Source organism: Salmo salar, chromosome 20 (genome assembly GCF_965601325.2).
Source record: "Salmo salar chromosome 20, fSalSal1, whole genome shotgun sequence".
Lineage (NCBI taxonomy): Eukaryota > Metazoa > Chordata > Actinopteri > Salmoniformes > Salmonidae > Salmo > Salmo salar.
This window is the reverse complement of record NC_138310.1, coordinates 68276806-68303155: the sequence shown is the minus strand read 5'-3', so window position 1 is coordinate 68303155 and position 26350 is coordinate 68276806. Positions and strand designations below refer to the sequence as shown.

General features: G+C 44.4%; 1 protein-coding gene across 4 annotated transcripts in view; it reads left to right on the top strand.

The window, feature by feature from the left end:
• The first annotated feature begins 431 nt into the window (after positions 1-431).
• Positions 432-26350, top strand: part of LOC106581099 (kin of IRRE-like protein 3) — a 331788-nt gene continuing 305869 nt past the window's right edge. For all 4 annotated transcript variants that reach the window (XM_014162832.3, XM_045703859.2, XM_045703858.2 and 1 more), the window contains exon 1: positions 432-951. In XM_014162832.3, the coding sequence (XP_014018307.1) occupies positions 909-951 (43 nt within the window). In that variant the 5' untranslated portion in view covers positions 432-908. The remainder of the gene's footprint in view (positions 952-26350) is intronic.

The following is a 26350-nucleotide window of genomic DNA, read 5'->3' as shown; positions in this document are numbered from 1 at the left end:
TATAGACTGATCATTTCTTTGTCCGTGGGCAAACGTACAAAATCAGCAGGGGATCAAATACTTTTTTCCCTCACTGTATGTGTTTACATTATCCTCACTGCTCTATGGGGCAAACACACTGATTCAAACCCAGATCTGATTCTTTGGAATACTAGTCCCATGTTAGGAAGGAAGCCAGGACGGAAAGCAGCACTTTTGTTTGTGGACGTCTGTGTTATCCACGGCAAGTGCAGCCAAAGCTGGTCCTCGTTTAATTCTAATTGGAGGAGCTGCCTTTCTGCCTGCCTCCCCTCCCATGGAAGTCCCAGTTCCCAGAGATTTGAGCGAGCTGATACTCCCAGCCGGACCTGCTCCAGCACAGGCTCCGACACAGGCACTGAGACTGCCAGGAAGGCAGAGAGAAAGAGACAGAGGAGAAAGAGAGTGGGAGCTGGAGGGAGGAGTCTTATTGTGGAGGCTTACTAGGCGCCTCTACTGGGTGAGTGATTGGGCGAGAGAGTGAGAGAGAGAGAGAGAGAGAGAGAGCGTGAGAGAGAGGGAGAGAGGGGAGGGGTACGAGTTGAGACACTGGAACGGCAGTGAGACCGAGCGAGTGTAAGAGCGAGAGAACGCGAGAGAGCTCACACTGAGAGAGTCTACACATCAACAGGAGAGCAAAGCAAAGCTGACCACTGGCAACTCTGAAGAGTGACAGAGAGAAGGAGAGAGAGAAGAAGAAAAGGAGGAGAAGAAGAGAGGAAAAAAGGAAAGAAGAGTTAAAGCTATATCCCTGGCACAAGGGAGATCATTGAGGGACTGTAGCACTCATCCAGAAGTGCACAGAGGAGCACTGTTGTGTGTGTGTGCCAACATCAATTTCACACACTCGTCCACTGTGTTTCAGAGGTTCACCCTCTCCCTCTCCAGTCATGATCCCCTGGGTCGTTGTGTTCCTGTGGATCTCCGGACATGGTAAGTCAACTGGCTATGATCCACTAATCCACTGCATTTGTCTAGTATCTTTCTGTTATTATCTGTGTTAGTTGGTGACTGCATGTGAATCTTGAGCATTTTATCTGAAGTAGTCTTTGGTGTAAGCTGTCAGACCTGATGCTGTCAGATTTATTTCATTTTGCTTCAATGATATGTCACTGTGCTATATGGGGAGGAAACTGGTGGATAATAACGGAATACTTGTTAGCTGTTAACATTTGTAGCCGGTGCTCTCCTATCTCAGGAGTTCATCATGGCTTGTGCCTATTCAGACTGAATAACCTCATCAGACAAGCTCCTCTGAGTGCTCACATCCCAGCTTGGCGAAGCGTTCGCTCCCCGCGACTCACAATATTTTGAACCTGTGACCATGTCTTTGCTGGGGATGTGCCGGGGGTTGGTCAAGACCACAGAGGACCACAGAGAACATAGAGCACTCTGAACAACACAATCCCCTTGGACTAAATATGCAGGTGATTTCATTCTTAGACAGTGTATTAAAAATGAAGATGGATGGATTGGTTGTTTCCCCTACTTGCCAGCAGGTGGTTGTCTTTGGAAAACAATGTAACTCTCGCTGTCAGTAACCTGTGAGAATTCTGTGAACTTCACTATGTCGGGTGGGTGAGATGTGGCTGGACTGAGGGCAGGTAGAGAGTAGAGGCAGTGTGTTTACTCCTCTGTGGTCACTAAGAGTAAGGAGAGTGGTGTCAGTGGAGGCTCCTCAGGGGAAGAAGGGGAGGACCATACTCCTCAGTGAATTTCATAAAAATACAAATAGTCAAACATTCAAAAAGTTATCCTTTTTAGATAAAACTCTACTAAATATATTCACATGTCACTGAATAATTGATTAAAACAATGTTATGCAATGAAGGTCTACAGTAGCTTCACCAGCACTCTGTAGGGTAGCACCATGGTGTAGCTGGAGGACAGCTAGCTTTTGTCCTCCTCTGGGTACATTGACTTCAGTACAAAACCTAGGAGGCTCATGGTTCTCAGTCCCTTCTATAAACTTACACAGTAATTATGACAACTTCCAGAGGACGTTCTCCAACCTATCATAGCTCTTGCAGCATGAAGTGACATGTTGTCCACCCAATCAAAATATCAGAGAATGAATCTAGTACTGAAAGCATAAGCTACAGCTAGCACTGCAGTGCATAAAATGTGGTGAGTAGTTGACTTAAATACAGTAGTTGAACAGTTTTGAACAAATTAATTTATTTTCAAAATAGGGAGAAGTGCGCGAGAGAGAGATAGCTATATTTGGTTGTACATTTTTGAACTTTCACGTTCACTTAGCTAGAGAATGCAGCTAGATAGTTTAGCCTACTTGAACATCTGGCTCAAACAGAGAGGGATGCTATGTTAGCTAGCTGGCTATGGTTATCCAACACTGGAACTCTTCCAAGTCAAGGTAAGCTTTTGGTTTTTTAAATTTATTGCCACTGGGGCCCACCGGTGTAACTGCTAAACTGCTTTCTGGCTTTACTGCATGATTGTAGCTAGCGGGTTTACTAACGTGTTAGTTCTAGTAACTGACTATGAGTGACAACGATGTAGGCTGTGAGTAGCAGTTATAGCGGTCATGATATGAAGGTTTGGCTTGGAAAGTTTTTTTTGCCTGGTCACAGACAGCTGATGTGTTTTGCGCTGAAGTCCACAAGCGAAGGAAAAATGTGAGAGGAGGAGAGCGTGTAGATAGTTGCGAGAAGGAAGTATATATACAACAAGCAAATTGATCACGCTGTGTTCATGTGGCTGCTATGAAAGTGAACTGTGTGTGATTATTCTGACGATTCAGAATTTCTTTTTTTCGATTCAGACGTTTCTGAAATGGAAGCAAACAGAATGAAGCGGGTATAAAAATACCTGAATTTGTTCAATAGAAAATCACATTTGCAACTGTTTCTCCCTAGATGAGCTAGATGCAGGCGAGAGTGTGCTAGGCGGTATTGAATGTGTCACTGTCTGTCACCTTGATTACTCAAAATTATCTACGTAGGTAAACTTTCATTCATAGGCTAGGTTGTAGCAACCTCATGATGGGTTCAGGGAAAACTTCAGTATCATCTAGTAACCTAAACCTATCGATGTTACATTGAATTGGGTGAATGGAATATGAATGACTGTCATCCAACATGCTGTAATAGAAATAAGGCCATGCACATAAAAACATTTAATAATCCTCCCTCTTCTTAAACGGCACCAACCGCCACTGGTGTGTTAGCTCCTACATGGTCATGGTAACTGACCCACAAAGGGAGCAGGAGCTCATCCCAGAGTGTGTCAGGGTCAGCGGAGCTGTCACAGCTTATTTTCAAAGTTTGACCCCTCACGCTGGGCAGCCATCTAAGCAGGGTTCTGTCCCTCAGCTCTCTCAATGTGTGTGTGTGTGTGTGTGTGTGTGTGTGTGTGTGTGTGTGTGTGTGTGTGTGTGTGTGTGTGTGTGTGTGTGTGTGTGTGTGTGTGTGTGTGTGTGTGTGGTGTGCGTGTCAGATATAGAGAGAGGCATAACCTTTTGTTCAAAATCAACGGGAGAAAGAGGAAACCAAGTCTTTCTAGTTTGTGTAACATTGAACTGAATCTGACAGCTTTGAGATTGAAACATTTTCAGCGGAGGTCGTTATCAACGCTTCATTTGTTTTCCATAATTGTATTTCCCCTTTTTCTCTAGACCACACAGAGAGAAATCAAGTAAATAATTCAAATGATAGAAAAGGTCAAGCTTGTTATCGCTTTCAAAAACATTATATTGTGCCCTTTTCAATGTCTAGAAATTATGTATGCGTATGTTCAAGTGGCAAAAAATTTGTTCAGATGCATTTACACAACCCACTAATTTGACGTTGACTATGGTACTAAAGCTGTTAATATTTCTCTCAGCACTGCTGGTTCAGGAGCTGTACATCACGTCTGAGGAGGTTGTCTGTTGTTGTATCTGTTTTTATGCTTGTGTAAGTGTATCCTGGGATGTTGACACTAACATACTGGTGTCTTGTGAAGTAGTTTGAAAGGACGTAGTAGCTATAGAGACTGTATTCCACAGTTATTGGTTATTTCTTCACGACCAGATGTTTTTTTTCTGAGATCATTGTACTCTGGAAATAAGTTTAAATTGGACACGTTTAGACTGTAACATTAGGTGTCTGCCTCAAAATGTGTGTCCTTCACTGCATGTGCAACATGACTGCCTCAAGCTATTTTTTCTCCTTTAAGCTAAGAAGCTGAGAATATACAAACTACCTGATGATGATAGCCTACCTACTGAAATACCATATAGACAGATTGTACATTCCAATCACATCGTTGCATAGATCTCCATACATCAGCTCTGTGTGCCCAGTTATTTTACCGGCATGATATTTTATTTCCCTCATTACAGGTGATGCTTTCAGTTCTGGGAAAAACAACTAAAAACCAACCAGCACATTTCTCAGATAATACAGACAGGAGCAAGATTGCTCTGCAATTCAGCTGTTTGTTATTACCATAATATAAAATAATATGAGCCCTGGCAGGTAAACAGGAGATAACAACCTGCTTCTCCTTGCCTTTTGCCAATCTCTGGTAGAGAACACGTCACCCTGCTGCTAATTCTAGTTTTACAAATAGTTACTCGGTTTATGTCGCCAGCTACTGTCAGCAGAAAACATGACAAAACTTTCTATTTTATGAAAAAGGGACGGAGGGAATTGTGAGGCCGAGACTAGAGAGCCATCCTCTAGTGAGACCGAGAGAGAGAGAGAGAGAGAGAGGGAGAAAGAGAGAGAGAGAGAGAGAGAGAGAGAGAGAGAGAGAGAGAGAGTGGTTCTGAGTTGTGCTGATCTCAATCCTGCCTGTACTATTTGTAAGTCACCTTTTCTTCCCCCACTCCATGGCACTCGCCTGGTCCGCAACTGACGAAGTGAGCCAGGAGGACACGATGTGAGCCAGGAGGATCCTGAAAGAATGTCCCCAAAGAAGGCAGTCACCGCAGGCAAAACCTATCCCAAGACGTAGTCTGTCTCTCTCATTCCCTCTCTCTTTCTCTCTCTTCCCCTCTATCTCTGGTTCTCTTGCGGGGTACAGTGTGATTGAACACCATCTCTGCTGTCAGGAAATGGTGCTGGAATTTCTGAGTACAGAAAGTCCCTGTGGAGGGAGCCTATTTAAGAATAGAGTCTTGTACTGGATGTGACTGTCCCTGTGGCAGACTGGAACCGAAAAACCACACAGAGGTATATGGAGTGACTCTCTCTTTCTCAAACTAGACCCAGATTGCTGGCCTCCTTATTAAATCCATCAGCAAACTGTCCAGTGGTTCCTTGGATGGGACTTATAGGCAACACGTCTAATCATTCTGCTGGCCTCGGGTTTGCACACTGGGGGCAGTGCAGCATAGCAATGGACTCCATTTCTCTCTCTCTCCTTCTCCCTCTCCGTCTTCTGGCTTCCTCCCTCCTTCCCAGCTCACAAGCACACTCCTAGACCTCCTAGTGCTAACTCACCACCCCGCCATGACACTAAGCTGTTTCTTAACCCTGGAAAGAAGGTCTTAGCACACCACAAGCCTCTATTTCATTTGCTGCTGTCTGTTAACGGTCTGCCTATTCTGAACCTAAACCCGCTTTTCACGGAACACAAGCTTTGATACCAAATTCCTAATAGCTTCATAATTAAATGTCAACACAATGTCATGTTTGGTTTTTGAGATTTTGGAATAAATCTCTTTGCTTCTTTGAAAGAGAAAAAACCCTCCATCACATTTCACAATACAAATCATCCCAAAATGACATTGGCCAATTTTGTCTCCATTTTATTGCATCATTCTGCATTCTAAGTAGTTATTTGTAAGCAATGCATGTGTTAAACCCCTTGTAAATGCATGGATTATGACACAATAATCCAATTGTAATTAATAGATTTTGCTATTTCAACCACAAGCTAAAACAAATTAATTTATATTTTTTCCATATGCTTTCAAGCTCCCTCCTTTGCTCATCATATAGACTTTCTCACACAACTCCTGCTGTGGTCTACCGTCCTGTTGTCTGTGGTCAAACATGGTGGCTAAGAAGATATACCATGTGTCCTTCCTATATCTTAACTCTTCACTCGCTCTTCATTGACGGCACGTGCTGTAAGGACATTAACCTTTGCCAGGTCACGTCTCCACAGGAGATTGATATTGATGTCCTCCATTGGGGTGTGACGTTGTAAGCCAACCTTTGTTTCCTTGTTTGTGCTTTGTGTACCATCGAGGCTAGCGTCATAAGTCACCTCAGTCGCCCATGACCCCTGCTGATTTCTGTGTCATGCTAGATTAAGCCTAATCCGATTCAGCCTGACGTTTCCCAAAGGATATTTCTGGTAGTAAACATATGAATAAATAATCAGAAGCTGTCTCTAGAAAGCTTTGGCTCTTGGTCCCAGTGGTTAGCAATGGATAGGCCTTCAAAGGGGTCATTTGACAAAATGTTATTTTCAAGAATATTAGATAAGGCTATGGGTTTATGCTGGGTCAATAGACATTTTTTAGTAGGTTTTTGCCTTCAGAGTAAATGGCATTGTTTTTGTTTTTGTACATTCATTGATGATTGATAATAGGTTATGGCTTTTGTTACAATTTGATTAGAGTAATTAGATCATTGAGTTACCGTTTAATTAAAGCTATTGCATTTTAATCAGCTGTTGTCTTTGTAGTTAATTGTAGTGCATCATGTATCTTTATGCTTGCATCATGGGCCATTAGCAGACGCAAAACAAGTATACCGTAAGTAAGAGATCAATTCGGAGACATGCAATATCCTCTATTCTCTTCATATTTTTTTATTACCTTTATTTAACTAGGCAAGTCAGTTAAGAACAAATTCTTATTTTCAATGACAGCCTCAGAACAGTGGGTTAACTGCCTTGTTCAGGAGCAGAACGACAGATTTTTACCTTGTCAGCTCGGGGATTCGATCTTTCAACCTTGACGGTTACTAGTCCAACGCTCTAACCACTAGACTACCTCCCGCCTAGTGTATCTGACTGCTTCATCCGATTAAATGGACGGAATCTCTTCAAGTCGGATTCCAGTCAGGGAGGAAAGGAAAATGATTAGTTTGGAAACTATTCTTACAAACCAGGCAATGATCCGCTTCCTCTTAAGCAGTGTTTACTGGAGTTCATTACAATTCACCAATGGCATCACTGTTCTTAAGTATACTCCAAAGACCACCTACCTACCATTCAGAATGACATACTCCAATATGCACTCCAACCCCCAGCCCCACCTTCTCTCCCTCTCTGAGACTTTGCTCTTGGATCTCATTCCTAGGGGATAAATTTATCCAGATTGGAGCACTCTTGGCAAAAGGGCATTATCCCGGATTACGTGTCTGCTGGGCGTAATGTTAAGTAATTCAACCAGATGCTGTTGTGATCATGAGGTCACCTGTGGAGTGAGGGTTAGCGCCAACCTGCACTCCTCCGTCCCACCCTCTCCCCTATTCCCCCTCTTTCCTTGAAGACATGGGGCAGCACCCTACTTGTCCTGTCTGCCTTTCATAATGAGTGTTAGGATACAGGGTGATGGCTGAAGGGGGAAGATGGGCACACTGGGAGGCAGCTGCCTTCTCTGAGCACAGTCGGGATTTTTTTTTACAGATTAAAGAGTGGATTAATGGGTTCTAAATTGCAGCCTAATGCACAGGAAACAACAGGCGATGTTATTCCCTCTCAGTGGGAGCCGAATGCAGCGGCTTGGCAGGGGAGGTCAACAGAGCCGGGGTAAGGCGGGTCGTAGACCACGCTTCTGTTCCGGCAGTGTCTTTGTGACACAGCTGGTCAAAAGTGCCTACCAGTGCCTACCTCCTTGTTCCTGTGCAGGGGGTTGCCGGGCGGAGAAAAGGGGTAGGAAGGAGGTAGTAGAGTGGAAGTAATGCTATGACTTTGAGTGTAGCTTGGTCATCAGTTGTTAATCAGGATCTGACCCTTTTTTAAATGTTTGACCTAAAATGACATGTAGGTGAAAATAACACATTAGATCTGGTAAAAGATAATACAAACAAAAAAACATGCGTTTTCTATTTTTTTTCTCCATCATATTTGAAATGCAAGAGAAAGCCCATAATATAATATTGCAGTTTAGGCACTATTTAGATTTTGGCCACTAGATGGCAGCAGTGTGTGTGCAAAGTTTCAGATTGATCCAGTGAAGCATTGCAATACTGGACAATATTTTGTATCAAGTCTGCCCAAATGTGCCGAATTGGTCAGTTGATGCATTTTCAAGTACATAACAATAGAGAACATACAAAAATTATATGGTAATACAAAATGTAAGTTTACACACTCCCAGGAATATTGTACCTGATGGTTCATTAGCTTATACACTAACTTTCACACATCTAGATGGCCGGGCGGGGTAGGTGGGGAGCCAGAGACAGCAGGGGTTCAAACTGTAGAACCCAGTTCCTACATCTGAATATAAAAATTGATTTTATCAAACAAAACTATTCCACATTTTATCTCTGGGACTCTCAGGATGACAAATCAGAGCAAGACTACTGAATATAAGTACATTATTTACCTCCAGAGGTGAATGCATCAAACCAGTTGCCGTGATAAAAGTATTTCGTTGTTGTGCACTCTCCTCAAACAATAGCATGGTATTTTTTCACTGTAATAGCTACTGTAAATTGGACAGTGCAGTTAGATTAACAAGAATTTAAGCTATCTGCCCATATAAGACATGTTTATGTCCTGGAAAGTTTGCTGTTACTTACAATGTCATGCTAATCACATTAGCGCACATTAGCACAACCATCCCGGTATAGGGACACCGATCGCGAATAGGTTAACTTGATTTCCTCCCTTTTAGTAAAGAGACATTTCTTTCAATTACATAGTTTAGGATGTATCGTATCGAAAATGTGTGCAGATATGATCAGCTTGACACTATACACTGCTCTTAGGATTCAGAGCACTGTTTCTATTGATTTATAAATGGCACATAATAGTGTCATTCAATCCAGTTTGTAGAGTTCAAAAATGATAGTTCTAATGTGTTATAGTTGTCTTTTAGGTTCTTGAGAACTCCTGATTTTGCCTCAAAATAACAATCCACATATGTATTTTCACGCCTCGGCTCCATTCGCTGCCCATTTCTATTTCGGAGCGGGAAAAAAGCTGCTCCCCGCATCGATATTGTTATCAGTGCAGATCTGGAGTCATTACCTTGGGTAAATTGCATGCCATCCTATTCGCTGCCTACTGCTGCCTATATAATGTTGTGTATCCTGGAAGCGGCTGAAGCATTTGTGAGTAAGCCACCTAGCAAATGCATTGACAGGATTGTTACAGGCCGTGTTGAAGGGAGGATGGAAGATGCATTTGGTGTTTCGGCACAGGAGGCACTTGAGGAATTGGATTTCTGATCTGATAACAGCTTCAGAGTGTTTTGTGGGAAGTTTCTGGGACAACCCAATATTACACCTGGATGAACTCGGCTGTCTCTACCTCCCTCTCTCCCGCCTTCCATTTCTCTCTCTCTGTTCTCCCTCTCTCATGCCAGTGTTACCTACCAGAGATGGAAATGTCTTTTAAATTGGCCGATGCAAGCTAGCCGTATGTGTTTGTTCTGTGCGTATCGGTATGCTTGTTAGCGCATGTGTGTATGTGTGTCGGAGTTGCAGGTGTACTGATGTGCAACGCCAATTACGCCTGCAAGCCTTGTGCGGCAATATATACTGAACAAAAATATAAACGCAACATTTTTGTCCCATGTTTCATGAGCTGAAACAAAAGATCCCAGAAATTTTGCATACACACAAAAAGCTTATTTCTATCATATTTTGTGCATATATTAGTTTACATCCCTGTTAGTGAGCATTTATCTTTGCCAGGAAGCTGATTAAACAGCATGATCATTACACAGGTGCACCTTGTGCTGGGGACAATAAAAGGTCACTCTAAAATGTGCAGTTTTGTCACACGACACAATGCCACAGATGTCTCAAGTTTTGATGGAGCTCTGGAATGTCCCCCAGAGCTGTTGCCAGAGAATTGAATGTTCATTACTCTACCATAAGCCGCCTCCAACATCGATTTAGAGAATTTGGAAGTGCGCCCAACCGGCCTCACAACCGCAGACCGTGTGTAACCACACCAGCCCAGGACCTCCACATCCGACTTCTTCACCTATGGGATCGTTTGAGACCAGCCACCCGGACAGCTGATGAAACTGATCATTATTTCTGTCTGCAATAAAGACATTTTGTGGGGAAAAACTCATTCTTATTGGCTGGGCCTCGCTCCCCAGTGGGTGGGCCTATGCCCTCCCAGGCCCAACCATGGCTGTGCCCCTGCCCAGTCATGTGAAATCCATAGACTAGGGCCTAATTAATTAATTTCAATTGACTGATTTCCTTATATGAACTGTAACTTCGCTGAAATTGTTTAATGATACGTTTATATTTTTGTTCAGTATACATGCAAATTAGCTTTTTGACTTGTATATGGGGAATCAGGAAAGAAAGGAGCGCCTTGCAAACTCACCTGTGGTTAAATATGCGTGTGCTTTCCTGCCAGTACATCACACATGCATCTATCTGGAAACAACAGAACAGCAGCATTATATAGCTCACTTCTCCCAGTGATGCCTTGTGGCGGACAGCATTGACAGCAGGTGATGGCCTCCGATAGAAAATGGGGGCCATGGGGGTCTGGATATGGTTAACAGATAGAGCCCTTCAGTAATGTTCCCCTGGCACTATTGGCTCATTGGAGTATGCCCAACTCATTCCTGCTCCGGCGGGGTCAATTCAACTGGATTATACTTTTTTAAACTAGAGACCGCTGGGAACAGAGTTGTCTGTGGGAACCAGGCATACAGTAATTGTTAAGAGAGGCTCTATTCTTTGAGCAACTGTTTAATCCAGCACTGATCAAGAAAAATGTTTTATTCAGCAAAGCACATCAGACACAACAGCTTTCGCTAAACTTTTTCTTCATTCTAAACTTTTAAATCTGGGGGCTATGTAGGCTTTGTCAATCAGGAGGCCCTAATAGTGTCAGGCCTCATCCCCTTCATCAGTCTGTTGATGTGGATAGTGTTTCACTAGCTGCCAAACGGGGGGTTGAGCCACCTGCTTGTCCAACTAAGACAATTAGGCAATTGAGGGAGAGGCCATTCAGTAGTCATGATCAGAAGGCTGGTATTAGAGTTAGACAGAGCCGCCCATCTACCATCTCCAACCAACGGTGGCATGATGCCAGTTTTCTTCCAGCCTAATTTTTTGTTGCAGGAAATGTAGGAGCGTTTGACACCAGGCTTAGGAAACATGTCAGATGGAGCGCTTGGTTGGTGCTTAGACAGAAATATCCCATTGGCCCCCAGACAAGCCTCTACTGTAAGGCCTGTGGCTCTGTGTCATTATGGAGTTGTTTACCATCCCACTCCTTCCTCATCAGTCCTCTCCCTGAGTTACCAAAGAGCAATCTGCCAAAGCATATGACTCCCATTCACAATATGTCCTTCGGGGGGCGCTACTGAGTAGACCACTGCTGCTTGAATATCGTATTGGTTGGGGGGTGATCTTCTGAAGTACACTGCTCCAAAAAATAAAGGGAACACTTAAACAACATAATTTAACCCCAAGTCAATCACACTTCTGTGAAATCAAACTGTCCACTTAGGAAGCAACACTGATTGACAATACATTTCACATGCTGTTGTGCAAATGGAATAGACAACAGGAGGAAATTATAGGCAATTAGCAAGACACCCGCAATAAAGGAGTGGTTCAGCAGGTGGGGACCACAGACCACTTCTCAGTTCCTATGCTTCCTGGCTGATGTTTTGGTCACTTTTGAATGCTGGCGGTGCTTTCACTCTAGTGGTAGCATGAGACGGAGTCTACAACCCACACAAGTGGCTCAGGTAGTGCAGCTCATCCAGGATGGCACATCAATGCGAGCTGTGGCAAGAAGGTTTGCTGTGTCTGTCAGCGTAGTGTCCAGAGAATGGAGGCGCTACCAGGAGACAGGCCAGTACATCAGGAGACGTGGAGGAGGCCGTTGGAGGGCAACAACCCAGCAGCAGGACCGCTACCTCCGCCTTTGTGCAAGGAGGAGCAGGAGAAGCACTGCCAGAGCCCTGCAAAATGACCTCTAGCAGGCCACAAATGTGCATGTGTCTGCTCAAATGGTCAGAAACAGACTCTATGAGGGTGGTATGAGGGCCCGACGTCCACAGGTGGGGGTTGTGCTTACAGCCCAAGATTGGCAAATTCGCCACTTGCGCCCTGTGCTTTTCACAGATGAAAGCAGGTTCACACTGAGCACATGTGACAGACGTGACAGAGTCTGGAGACACCGTGGAGAACGTTCTGCTGCCTGCAACATCCTCCAGCATGACCGGTTTGGCGGTGGGTCAGTCATGGTGTGGGGTGGCATTTCTTTGGGGGGCCGCACAGCCCTCCATGTGCTCGCCAGAGGTAGCCTGACTGCCATTAGGTACCGAGATGAGATCCTCAGACCCCTTGTGAGACCATATGCTGGTGCGGTTGGCCCTGGGTTCCTCCTAATGCAAGACAATGCTAGACCTCTTGTGGCTGGAGTGTGTCAGCAGTTCCTGCAAGAGGAAGGCATTGATGCTATGGACTGGCCCGCCCGTTCCCCAGACCTGAATCCAATTGAGCACATCTGGGACATCATGTCTCGCTCCATCCACCAACGCCACGTTGCACCACAGACTGTCCAGGAGTTGGCGGATGCTTTAGTCCAGGTCTGGGAGGAGATCCCTCAGGAGACCATCCGCCACCTCATCAGGAGCATGTCCAGGCGTTGTAGGGAGGTCATACAGGCACGTGGAGGCCACACACACTACTGAGCCTCATTTTGACTTGTTTTAACCTCTATGGGCTAGGTGGGACGCAAGCGTCCCACCCGTGGTGCACTCCATCAACAGCAGGTGCATTTCAAGAGCGGCAAATTTGAATCCAAATAAATGTCAAAATTCAAATTTTTCAAACATACAAATATTTTACACCCTTTGAAAGATAAACATCTCCTTAATCTAACCACGTTTTACGATTTCAAAAAGGTTTTACGGCGAAAGCATAAATTTAGAGTATGTTAGGACAGTACATTTACAAGAGTTGTGTGTAATGTTGTGCCAATTCAAAGACAGGCGTCACCAAAACCATAAATCAGCTAAAATGATGCACTAACCTTTTACAATCTCCAACAGATGACACTCCTAGGACATTGTGTTAGACAATGCATGCATTTTTAGTTCTATCAAGTTCATATTTATATCCAAAAACAGCGTTTTACTGTGGCGTTGATGCTCAGGAAATCGTTTCCCTCCAATAACCGGCATTCAAGTCAGCACCACAAATTAAATAATTAAAATTAGAAAACATTGGTAAAATATTATATTGTCATTTAAAGAATTATAGATTTACATCTCTTGAACGCAATCAACTTGCCAGATTTAAAAATAACCTTACTGGGAAATCACACTTTGCAATAATCTGAGCAATGCGCCCAGAAAAATACGCGTTGCGATACAGACTAGCCGCCATGTTGGGGAGATCTAAAATCGAAAATACTATGTAAATAATCCATTACCTTTGATTCTCTTCATCAGATGTCACTTCCAGGTATCACAGGTCCATAACGAATGTAGTTTCGTTCAAAAAAGCTCATCATTTATGTCCAAAAATCTCCGTCTTGTTAGCACATGATCTAAGCCCGCCGGACTTCACTTCATGAACGAGGGGAAAAAATATATTTACGTTCGTTCAAACGTCAAACGTTGTATAGCATAAATCATTAGGGCCTTTTTTAACCAGAACATGAATAATTTTAAAGGTGGACGAATGCATTCTCTTTTATAACGTATTGGAACGAGGGTACCCAACATGAACTCGCGCGCCAGGTGTCTAATGGGCCATCATCGTTCCATGGCTCTTGTTCGGTCAGATCTCCCTCCAGAAGACTCAAAACACTTTGTAAAGGCTGGTGACATCTAGTGGAAGCAATAGGAAGTGCCAAAATATTCCTCAGCCCCTGTGTTTTTCAATGGCATAGGTTTAAAGGTAATACAACACATCAGGTATCCACTTCCTGTCAGAAAATGTCTCAGGGTTTTGCCTGCCAAATGAGTTCTGTTATACTCACAGACACCATTCAAACAGTTTTAGAAACTTTAGGGTGTTTTCTATCCATATATAATACGTATATGCATATTCTAGTTACTGGGTAGGATTAGTAACCAGATTAAATCGGGTACATTTTTTTATCCAGCCGTGCAAATACTGCCCCCTAGCCCCAACAGGTTAAGGACATTACATCAAAGTTGGATCCGCCTGTAGTGTGGTTTTCCACTTTAATTTTGAGGGTGACTCCAAATCCAGACCTCCATGGGTTGATAAATTGGATTTCCATTGATTATTTTTGTGTGATTTTGTTGTCAGCACACTCAACTATGTAAAGAAAAAAGTATTTAATAAGATTATTTCTTTCATTCAGATCTAGGATGTGTTGTTTAAGTGTTCCCTTTATTTTTTGAGCAGTATATATATATCCAAGTTTGAATCCATCTCACACTGAACATTAATACAACCCATCACACTCAAGGTCCCATATCGATTGAGAGTCTTTCTGATGTCGCTGATACGAATTAGCTTGTATTCACTGAGTCTCTCCACATGGAACAAAGAGGTCTATTTTTACATGCAGTAATAACTGGTTTTCAGACTCAGGATCAGCTATAAGTAATCACCACATATTATGTCTCAGCCCCATCCTCTATTTTATATGATTTGTCTCTCATCATCTTCCTCTAAGTCCTTAGTTTATCGCCATGCCACTTCAAGGGGGTTTCAGAAATGAGTAAGTGTAAACATTGTAAATTAAACATTGTAAACATTGTGAAAGTGTAAACACTGAAAATTAAACTGTAATTAATTGGAGTTGGTATTTATATTTCTTTAAGGATTTGTAGCTTCAAGAGCACTTTTCACAACACTCTCTTTTTGTATTTGGAGCTGGAGTTCAAGTGCAATTTAATATTGTTGAGATAATTTTTTGCCAGGCCCAGGCGAAAAAAAATGTTAATGCACGATTGGGCGGTTAAATGATGTGCTATCCTTTCAAATCTGTTGGCAGGGGTTTCAATCTGGCAGGCCTCCCGGGTGAATTGACAGTGGTCATTGCTCAATCCCTAGGGGACATTAGTGCAAATCACAGAGGCACACCGGAGTCATCGCAGTTCGCCCCTTTCCCTTGGCCAGCCCCCAACACTAAATAGCAGTGCTCACTCTGGCTAACAATACTGGGCCAGGAGACTCCCCTTAAACCTGATTTAATTATAACGCCTCAAAACAGGCCTGGCTCTAACACTGAGCGAGACCAAACAAAACATTGAAGGAGGAAGACCTAAGCGTAGGCAGGGAGAAGGGTCGTCCATTATTATTATTATTATTATTGTTATTATTATTTTTTTTTAGGGGGTGGATCAGCTTTAATATTGCAGATAGATTGTAGTTTCCATCAATGTAATTGTCTGCCTCACTTCCAATCCCCCATATATTTTTTTGCAAATGTATATATATGTATATATATGTACATGTATATGTATATGTGTATATATATATATATATATATACATACATACATGTGTAGATTTATTTAAAATATATACATACATACACATACATACGTATATATATATATGTTTTTATTTGTGTATCTTAAAAAAAAAAAAAAAATATCCTTTATTACCCTCCAACCCTACCAGGGTCGTCCATTATTTCCTGTGTAAGGGGAAGTGGAGGGACACAGAGGATGCTCCGGCAGGCCGATGATAAACAGACTCTATGTCAGAGATTGGATTAGAGGGATAGAGAGAAACTTAAAAGCAGAGTGCAGTTTATTGTAGCCTTATCTAAAGTGATAATGTTACCACAGACGGATGAGTGCAATGACGGATGAGTGGATGGTAGCTCTTATACAAGATATAACAATAGGCCAGATAGCTTGGTGGATATGCAACAACTGCACTTCTGAAAGAACAGAAAAGGCTAGCATTCAAACAGCAGGGAATAGCTCCTCTGAAATTCACCATCAATTGCAAGACCTCTAGTTGGCCTGCGGTGTGATCATTAAACCAGGTGTAGACTTTGCTCAGAAGGGCACAGATAGAATCATGGTATGTTGCTGCCATTTGAGGGCTATTTTAGCTAAGATATGTCCAAGACATTTCGAGAGTTGTATAATGGAGAAGTTTTTCTCAGATATGTGTGAGGTGGAAGTATGTATTTCTGCTCTAGTTGGGGGTTGCTATGTTTGAAATGAGTGTTTGACAAAGTCGTGTGTCTGAGAGGATCACTCTCAGGGAGGGTGTAGAATGCTGTTGATGCTCACAGAAAGCTGAAAAAATGAACAATAATAATAATAACAAGAAAGAGGCATCTTAGGTTCCCCGGTAAACAGTAAAGTAACGTTTGGAGGTATTTGGAGGTATTTGGAGGTATTTAGGTAAGCCAACTGTTCCAGTTTTCCACAATGACTCCTGGGGATTTTCTCTCGCTTCTGAAGTCTATGTTATCTAATTGTTGGTCTGATTAAGAACATCAGAATACAATACCTCCCAAGGTAAACAAAGCTATCTACTGCTTAGAAGAGGGAGAGAAAAAAACTCAAAGGGAAGGGGGGATTGTTGTCACAAGTTAAACGTATCTGAAGCTTGCAGTCCTAATCCGGGCTAGGGATGTGCATGTGTGTTTTTGTGTGACTGAGAGCAAATGAGATTATTCTCCTCTTTCGTTGGATGCTAATTGTATTACTAAACATTGTTTGCATATCTGACTCATAGCAGCTTGACTCTCACGTTGGGTTTCTGTGATGTTGGACACAATTTTGCTTATAGTTGAGGAGTAAGAAAATAAATCTGACTGGGCAAAAACTTGTTGAATCAACGTTGTTTCCACATCATTTCAACAACAACAAAAAATATATGTGATTACCTTGAATCAACTTGGAAAACTGATTGGATTAGATAAAATGAATCAAGGGAATTTAGATTTTTTTTTTCACTAGACGTTGAACTGACATCTGTGCCCAGTGGGATGGGTTTTGAAATACCCTTGACTTTTGAATAATGGTGCAGGGTGGTGCATGCCCCCAGGCCAATGCTGTGTGACTCTAGCAAGGCAGGACATAAAAAACGCAGAAGGGCATCTAAAGTTGATCATGGCAGTGCACTGTGGCATGTTCAGAGGTGTCACAAATCCCCCACTCACCTCCTCCGAGTGTCCTTAAACTTCTCCAGGTCTTTGTGTTCATGGGGACCAGCTTGAATTATTAACAGTCTTTAATTAAAAGGCACTTTTCAGGGCTGCAGCCGGAGAAACTCTGGCTAGTTTAACGAACTCGTTTGGATTAAGGGAGACACAGTGCCGTGGTGGAGATTTACGACGGAAAAAGTTGGATGTCCCGCAGCCCAGAGAGTCTCTTCCAGATGTGCCTGTTCCACACAGAGTGGGGAGTTAATGGCTTGGAGTCTGCCGTCACTCCTCCTCTAATGCTGCTCTCTAACTGCCAAATGTGATCTTGTCCCCCTGTTTTCTATTTTCTTCCATGGCAGCCTATTACCTAGGATCGTTTCAACCCAAATTCTTTCTGTTATTTGTACGGAACCATAGGTATTCATAGTGTGTTCATTCATACTGAATTCCCTACTGAAAACATACTTTGTTTTCATGAGCCAAAGTACTAGAACAACACTAATGATCAGTGCCTGTGTGGGCCCTGGCATCATTGTAGTATGAACTGTAATTATTCTCCCAAAAGCAGCCATCATTACTTCAACTCTGCTGTGCATCTCTTGATCACCTCCATATTGGGAGAAAATGGGGAATGAACAACCCGAAAACACAAGTAACTTTCAGTGCCTCGGCGGCTCTTTGAAGGCTGACAAACAAGTGTCTTTCATGTTAAAACCAGCAGACGTGTGGTACAGAAAAAGAATAACAGACAGAGATCAGTATCCAGGGGTAGGAGATCAGAGATCAGTATCCAGGGGTAGGAGATCAGAGATCAGTATCCAGGGGTAGGAGATCAGAGATCAGTATCCAGGGGTAGGAGATCAGAGATCAGTATCCAGGGGTAGGAGATCAGAGATCAGTATCCAGGGGTAGGAGATCAGAGATCAATATCCAGGGGTAGGAGATCAGAGATCAGTATCCAGGGGTAGGAGATCAGAGATCAGTATCCAGGGGTAGGAGATCAGAAAAATAAGATTTTGGGGTCTCTCTTTATGTGCCTATACACAAGGCCTCCTCAGGAAATGGCATCTACTTTATAGTTTCTCCACACATTTATTCTGACCCATCTCTCTCTAGCAAAGAAAGATGAAAAAGGGAGAAACCAAACCCCATCAAAAGGCTCGAGTCCAATTAGGGTGCAAAGTGAACTGACCATTTACTAAACTGGAAAGTCACCCTGATGCTTTCCACAGTTAATGAGGTGGGATGATGAATTGGAACATGTAACTGATGCTTTGATTTCATCAGCCACAGCAGGTAACAGGCAAAGGCTTTCAGAGACATAGAGCGAGTGTACACTTGATCTGTCTCTCTGTATTGTTGTGAAATGAGGAGGGTGTTAAACCAAAGGAGACATTGTGTGTTTCACATCCTGGATTTCTTGGGGCTAGTGTGTCAACAAGGCTTAGAGATGGGTAATATTTTCCCCCGTCCACAACACACACACACACACACACACACACACACACACACACACACACACACACACACACACACACACACACACACACACACACACACACAGAGAGAAAGAGCGAGAGAGTGGGCTGTTGCTTCCAGAATCTGCTATCCCTGCATTAATGATGGAGCGGAGCTGTGGTGGCCCTCACCGAGACATGAACCAGATTTCAACCTGGGCTCCCATGGGTTGAGGGCTACATGTCTCCAACATGTCACATCTATCGCTGCTGGGGGGGGCTGTATGTCATCATTGTAATACCCCCCCTCCCCATCTCTAAAAGTAAGGCAGCTTTCAATGGAAGAGGAAGGAGAGTGGAGGGAGTTGGATGTGGGGGCTGTTTGCCTGGCTGAGACGGCTTGCCGCAACAGTTAGACCGACAGCTCTAATCAATTACAGGGACAGACCGCTGTGAACAAACAGCCTAATGGAAATAAAGTGGAAATTATCAACCCAGGAATAAGAGGAAAGAAGGAGGAGAGAGTATGAAAAAGATGCAGGCTCAAACTTGGTCGTTACAAAGGCAAATTGCCACTTTGAGAAAGGAAAATCTGTTTTCATTTACATCATTATTTATAATGAAAATGGAGAAAGAAAGAGAATCCCTCCGCAGACCGTCAAATGCCCCTTTCTGACTTCTTGTTCTCTAACAGCATCACCACCTCAGATCCCCATCCCTCCATCCCCTTCTCCCTCCCTCCCTCCCTCCCTCCCTCCCTCCCTCCCTCCCTCCCTCCCTCCCTCACACACACACACACACACACACACACACACACACACACACACACACACACACACACACACACACACACACACACACACACACACACACACACACACACACACACACACACACACACAAGCACACCATGTTGCTCTGAGGAAGCCACGCTCCACTAATACAGCTCGGCTGGAGAAAGCCTGAGAGCATATGTCATTAAAATGCTTAGACATGTGGCAGGAGTGTCGAGAGATGCAGAGGAAAGGAGAAACATCTGGGGAAGAGTTTGTCAGGTGCAATCAGCATGATATCTACCCACCTATAGACTCCCGCCAGACAGGTTGGTCAAGAGGGAGCCAAAATAGGACACCCCACCATTCTCCTCGACTTCTCAGAGAGAGAGAGAGAGAGGTGTGTGACTCATATGAGAGAGAGAGAGATATTTGTCTGAGAAAGACAGAGTGGGGTGAAGGATGGTGAAGGGGAAGAGAAGAGTATTTCTTCTTAAGACAGCATGAGATGTAGAGGATTCAAGAAAAGCTCAGATGGCTCCGTCTTCAAGAATATGAACTGACAGGTGGGAGTGTTATTTCACCTAATTTTATAGGAAAAGGGCTTGGGGCGAAGCCGAATGAAGATGTATCAGAGACATCAGACTAACTCAGAGTGGAGACAGAGGTCAAACGGCTGAGCTGGTGTAACAAGAGAACAAGTCAGGTTAAACCGATTAACAGAAGACTGAATTTCAAATAAGCTCTATTGGCCTCAGCCGTCATATTTAAAGTTTGAGACCTTGTCGTCTGCTTTTCAAAGTGCACCCATGCTGTTAGAGAGAATAGCCAGCCTTTTAACGGCAGGGATTGTGACGTTGTATCAGGTCAGGCAGGTGGAAGACAAAAAAAGTAAGAAGACAAATGATGAAGAAGCAGAAGCTGTTTGTTCCTAAAGGGCCAGGGAAAGTTTCAGTGTTGTGCAATTTCTCAGTAAGTGTTGCAAGGGCTGAAGACACCACCGGGGCAATGTTGTGTTACTGAATTAAATTGCTGAGGAACTGACCCTGCGGGGAGCATCGCAACAGTCCGCTGAAGTTCTGCCCAGTTCCCTTTCTTAACCAGACTGTGCGGCTCTGGTCCAAGGTTAACCAACGCTGCTCTCTATCCTGCTGCTTTTATTATGAGTCTGAAAAGGACTGATGTAACAGAGGTCAGGCTCAATGAGACACGGCAGTGAAAGTTAATTTGAGTGTAACCCAATAACAAATGGTTGAATAGCTGCATTCCACAAAAGACTGCTACTGTACAGTTTGTGCATGCAAGCTGTTTTCATAAGCACGTTAAGTGAAAGCAGGGCAGGAACAGAGGGAGAAGGATGTCTGGTTACGTGTGTGCATGTGTATGTGTGTGTGATGGAACCGCAGAGGCTGTGTGGAAGCGCTGTACTGCGAAAGGTGCCAGAGTGTGTTTGTCATGGAGAGCGTAATGTCGAGGAGAAAGGGGACTGCAGAGAGAGACTTTCCCTAGGCACACAGAGTCTGTCAGACTGATTAAGTCATACGGGCTGAGTGAGAGCTGGGAAATTGAATCAGTGCATGCTGGGGTAGTATGTCATGAAGGAAAAATAAATATATAAATACAAACATAAAAGTATTAACATGATGGTACATCAGATATGCACTTATACCTGTTCCCAGAGGCCCTGGCACACCAGTGTGCTCCCATTCCCCCTCCTCAGGCAATGTAAAGCAGGTCAAGACATCTTAAAGTTCAGCGAACGCAACATGACAGGACAACTCCGACATACGGCCTGTGTGACAGCTAGTGTTGTGGAGAGATGAGTGATGCTGGCCTGTGTCTTGTAGTAGGGGGAGGAATATGAAAGCCTGCTGGTGAGATAGGGACTTTTCTGTTTTAGCTTCAACTCACAGCTAAGAGACACTATTAAAAACCAGATGTGAACCACAAGAGAGTTTCATGTAGGAAGTACAAGTACAAGATTAACTTTTAAATGATTCTAAGTATGAGAGAGGCATATAGTGTCACAGCTATCCACCTAGTCTCTAGGCTGAGGCTGTCTATCACGTTATTGGGTGTGGCATAGGAGTGAAGACATCTAATGGAACACCGGACTCCACTGCCACGTGGCACTCTAACCCCCCATACGAACACGCTCCCTCTCCACCTCTACAAAAACGCTCCCTCTCCACCTCGCTGTCTTTGTTCTGGGGACCTCGCCTGCTAGCAGTGCCCTGGTCTTCCTCTTTCTATCTCTTTCTTTTTCTCTTTCTATCTCTCCATCTATCTTTCTTTTTCTCTTTCTCTCCATCTTTGCTTCCCTATCTTGCTCGCACAACGTTGGAACACAGCATGCTGGTCGGCGGAGGATTACACAAGGGGAGCATCATTAACGCCACAGACATGCCTCCCAGCGGTGAAGTCAGGATGAGCTAGTGAACCAGGGACAGAAAGACGTGGAGATGTGAAAGGGCCTCTTGCCTCTGCCTCCCTCCCACGACTAGCCTACCTCCCCCACACTACAGCACATGGGAAACACTGGACCCTGTCGCAACCCCCATACACCACATTTCTATCTATAGCACCGCCAGCGCTAAATGGTAAACGTCTCGGTACTCTGCAAGTGAAAAGGGCACATTGAATTAAGAGTAATTTAGCTGGAGATTGAGTTCGCTTTTGTAGCACAATGCCTAGCAGCTAATTCACTCGCCTACTGAACCTGGCCTCACACAGAGCAGAGCAGAGCACAGGAGCTGCTTTTCACAGCTCAGCTGATGCTTACAATATTCACAATACAAAATGTCAGTATACTACTGTAGCTCGGGGCTGACTGGGACCAAAAATCAAACATGGCATTTCTAACACAGAGGACAATTCTTTCCTTGAATCCGCCACATTGGCCCATTTTATTTCCTTGTGGCCCCCATTATTAGTCAGATAATGATCATTTTGCACAAAAACAATTTAGACAGGCACACCTGGCTAAAAATAAACCAGCTCAGTTGTCATTTGCCCAAAATGCCAGAAGCCCAATCTGCCCCTGACTGTTGCCATTACCTTTGAATATAAATCGTTTCCCTTCCAAACAATTACTGTAGTGAAACAAAAGGTTTAAGTAAGCTTCAAGGGTACCTTTGATACGAAATGTTTCTTTTTTGGGGGGGAACATCTCCCCTATTCAAGTTCCAACGCCTCTTTGGTCTGTACATTGGTTTTAATTTGTCAGACAAGGAGTTGTTTCAACAACATCTCTTTCAAAGGGAATTGAAACAGCAATGAATAGACAAGTGCACAGCAGTACTTCACCTTCACAGAGAGGGAAGTATCCCCCCATTAAACCAGGACAAGAAGTGGGGAAGAGTGTCTCTTTGATCAAGGGCATGTCACTATTTGATCACAATGAGAAGTCTACTGGCTGTCCCAAGAGTGGCATAACCTCACCTTCAAAGTACTCTTTGTTTTTCCTCTCAAACATCCTATTTTCTGTGGGTTTCATCAACATGTTCAGAGAACACTCACTGCAGCGAGAGCAGTCAACAACAAACACAAAGCGATGTGTAGTTGACAGAAAACAAAAATCAATAACGTATTCTGATGGTATTCTAGTCCAAAAAGCGCTCTAAAAAGAAATAATCAAGGGGACCAATTTATTTGTTTCTGTCTGTTGTGACTCAGGTACAGCAATCAAAATGGACCCACAGCTATAGAATTGAATTGAACCACAAAGGAATATATTCTGCATAGAATGATGGTGTATGTGGTTAGAGTTATTAAGGAAATAGAGGAATAACTATCACCCAAGATCTTTTACTGGGCAGTAAAGGGACCCTGATGAAGAGACACAGTGTCAGATGGTGTATGTTTGGCAAGTTGTGTGACAAAGATGAGGCCAGTTCATTCTGCCATCTCCATTCTCAGTCATCTAAGGGGCTTGCACTGAATGTCACTGACTCCCTCTCCTCTGCCCTGCTTCCTCTAAGTTGTGTCTGTGAGACGGGCACACGGAGCAATCCACTGTGACTGGCATCGACCCTGTACTGCGGCTGGGTCAGGGTCCAGGGCCAGTAGCGCCAGATGGGTCCCTCTGTGACTCACACGGCCCAGGCAGCGTCACACAGACAGACAACAGAGAGGGTCAGAGAAAGAGTGACAGGAGCTAGCGTCTCTGGAGTTTCTGCAGTGTCACTGTCCCTCTCCAGCATCATTGACACTGTTATTACGTAAAAGGGAAAGTTTCAGAAGTTTCACCAGTCACTCTGACAGGCCCCACAGCAGTGGATCTTCTGTCCCTCTGTCCTCATCCAGGCCATACAGTGTAGAATAGGAAGTATGTGTACATACTGTACAAAACAATGGCGAACAGAAAATCAATGTAAACACGCAGAATGGTATAATGAGGGAGCTAAGGGAAAGAGAAGCTATGATATTGTTCTTTATATTCAGGCCGTGTCATTTGGTCAATAAAATCCAACAATGAACTGAAAGGAATCGGAACGTTGGGCTAGACACAGCCATACAGCCTGCTCAGACACTCTTTAATCCAATGTTGTTTTTTTCCCTTTCCGCACATAAAGTGCTCTGAACCTGCTGGGAAATAGAATTTTCCACCCATGTGTGTGTATGTGAATCAGCCGAGCACAGCGTTGTCAGAGTACTCAATTAGCTCCCAATGCAGGAGCCAAAATGTTTCTCAACAGCGTGTCTTGAAATATATTCTTTACAAGGAAAGCACTCTTTTGCATAATACTATATCCTATACAGGAAATATATTCATGGTCCCTTCCAAAGGCTAGAACTATAATGACCAAAACAGCCCAAAGCGCAGTACTACTGAGTCCCTGTGCCACATCATCATCCTAATAATAATAATTTGGTGGGTGCTTATACTTGTCCTATTTCACACATATACATGTGTGTATAAATACACGTGTGAATTAGAATATTATAATAATTTATTTCATATCCCAACTCTCCCTGAGACATCCTTGGAGCGTGGGGTCCCGCCCAGGGTCTTCCATTATCAATGGCGATGTAACGTAGATGCTGGGAGTCGAGAAGCAGGTGGTAAGTTTAATATAACAAGAAACAATACAACGTAGGAGTAGTGTCTAGACATGAACAACAGAAACAATACTGCCTGGGGAAAGAACCTATGGGAGTGCCAGATAAAGGGGAGATAATGGAGTCCAGGTGTGCCTAATGATGAAGTGCAGGTGCTTGTAATGGTCCCCTGGACCGGTGGTTAGTAACCCGGCAACATCTAACGCCGGAGGGGAGGAGTGGGAGTAGACATGACAGTACCCCCCTCCAGCCGCAGGATGACACCGGCCAGAGGGACGGCCCCGAGGACAAGGAGCGGGCCCGTCGGCGAAGATGGAAATCATGGATGATGTTGAGATCCAGAATGTCCTTCATTGGAACACAACACCGCTCCTTTGGGCCGTACCCCTCCCAGTCCACCAGGTACTGGAGCCGACCTGGGAGTCCAGTTGGCATAGGCGGGAGCTCCCTTGACGTCCATGGGGGGCAGAGGGATGTTGTGGGGGACAACATCAGCCAGGGGATGAGGAACCCCCGGCCTGAGAAGGGAGACATGAAAAGAAGGTGAGATCCAGTAGACACTGGGAAGCTGTAACCTATACATCACCTCGTTGACCCTCCGGAGAACCTTGAACGGCTCCACAAACTGGGGGCTCAGCTTCTTGCAGGGCAGGTGGAGTGGGAGGTTCCTGGTAGAGAGCCTGACACGATCCCCTGGATGGAACACAGGAGTCTTACTGCGATGGTGGTCTGCCTGCTCCTTCTGACGGTAGACAGTGTGCTGGAGTCTCATGTGAGCCTCGCTCCACACCTCTTCTGCGTGCCTGAACCACTCATCAACCGTAGGAGCTTCAGTCTGACCAGGAGTCCATGGAGCCAGAGCCAGCTAAAATCCCAGAACACACTGGAAGGGAATCAGCCCAGTGGAGGAGTGAGGTAATGAATTCTGGGCGTACACCGCCCATAGAAGGAATCGGGTCCACTCTCCCTGCCGGTCCTGGAAGTGACTCCTCAGGAACCTCCCCAGCTCCTGGTTCACCCTCTCCACCTGCCCGTTGGAGTGAGGTCTATACCTGGAAGTGAGGCTGACCGTGACCCCGAGCTTCTCCATAAAAGCTCTCCATACATACCCGTGATGTGAATTGGGGCCCACAGTCAGAGACAATGTCCTCCGGGAAGGCCATAATGCCAAAAGACCTGCTGGAATAGTGGCTCAGCGACCTGGAGAGCAGAAGGGAGAACAGAGAGGGATGAACTGACAGGATTTAGAGAATCTATCCACAACCACCAAAATGGTGGTGAAACCATCAGAGGAGGGAAGATCAGTGACAAAGTCAATGGATAGATGAGACCAGGGACGCTGAGGCATGGTTAAGGGGAAGGAGTTTCCCTGCTGGAGCATGCCAGGAGAATTTGGTTTGAGTATATACAGAACAGGAGTTGATGCAGCAACTAACGTTCTGCGACAAGGTAGGCCACCAATACTTCTCGGAGATAGATTGGGCAGTGTGAGAAATACCTAGATGTCCAGCGACGACAGCTGTGTGCGCCCAGGTCAGCAGCCGATCCCTTATCCCTGTGGGATTGCTCAGGAGGACAGTTAGTGGGTGCGGGCTCACTATCCAGAGCCTGGTGGATGTCCACATCTACGTCCTAGACCACAGGGGCTACGGCTCAAGAGGAAGGGATTATGGATACATTCTGGACAGGACCATCTCCAGAATCGTAGAGACGGGACAGGTCTTTTTTTAACCTGGGCAAAAGATCAGCATGAAGTCAAATCTTGTGAAGAAAAGGGCCCAACATGCTTGGCGCGGATTCAGCCTCCTCGCTGTCTGTA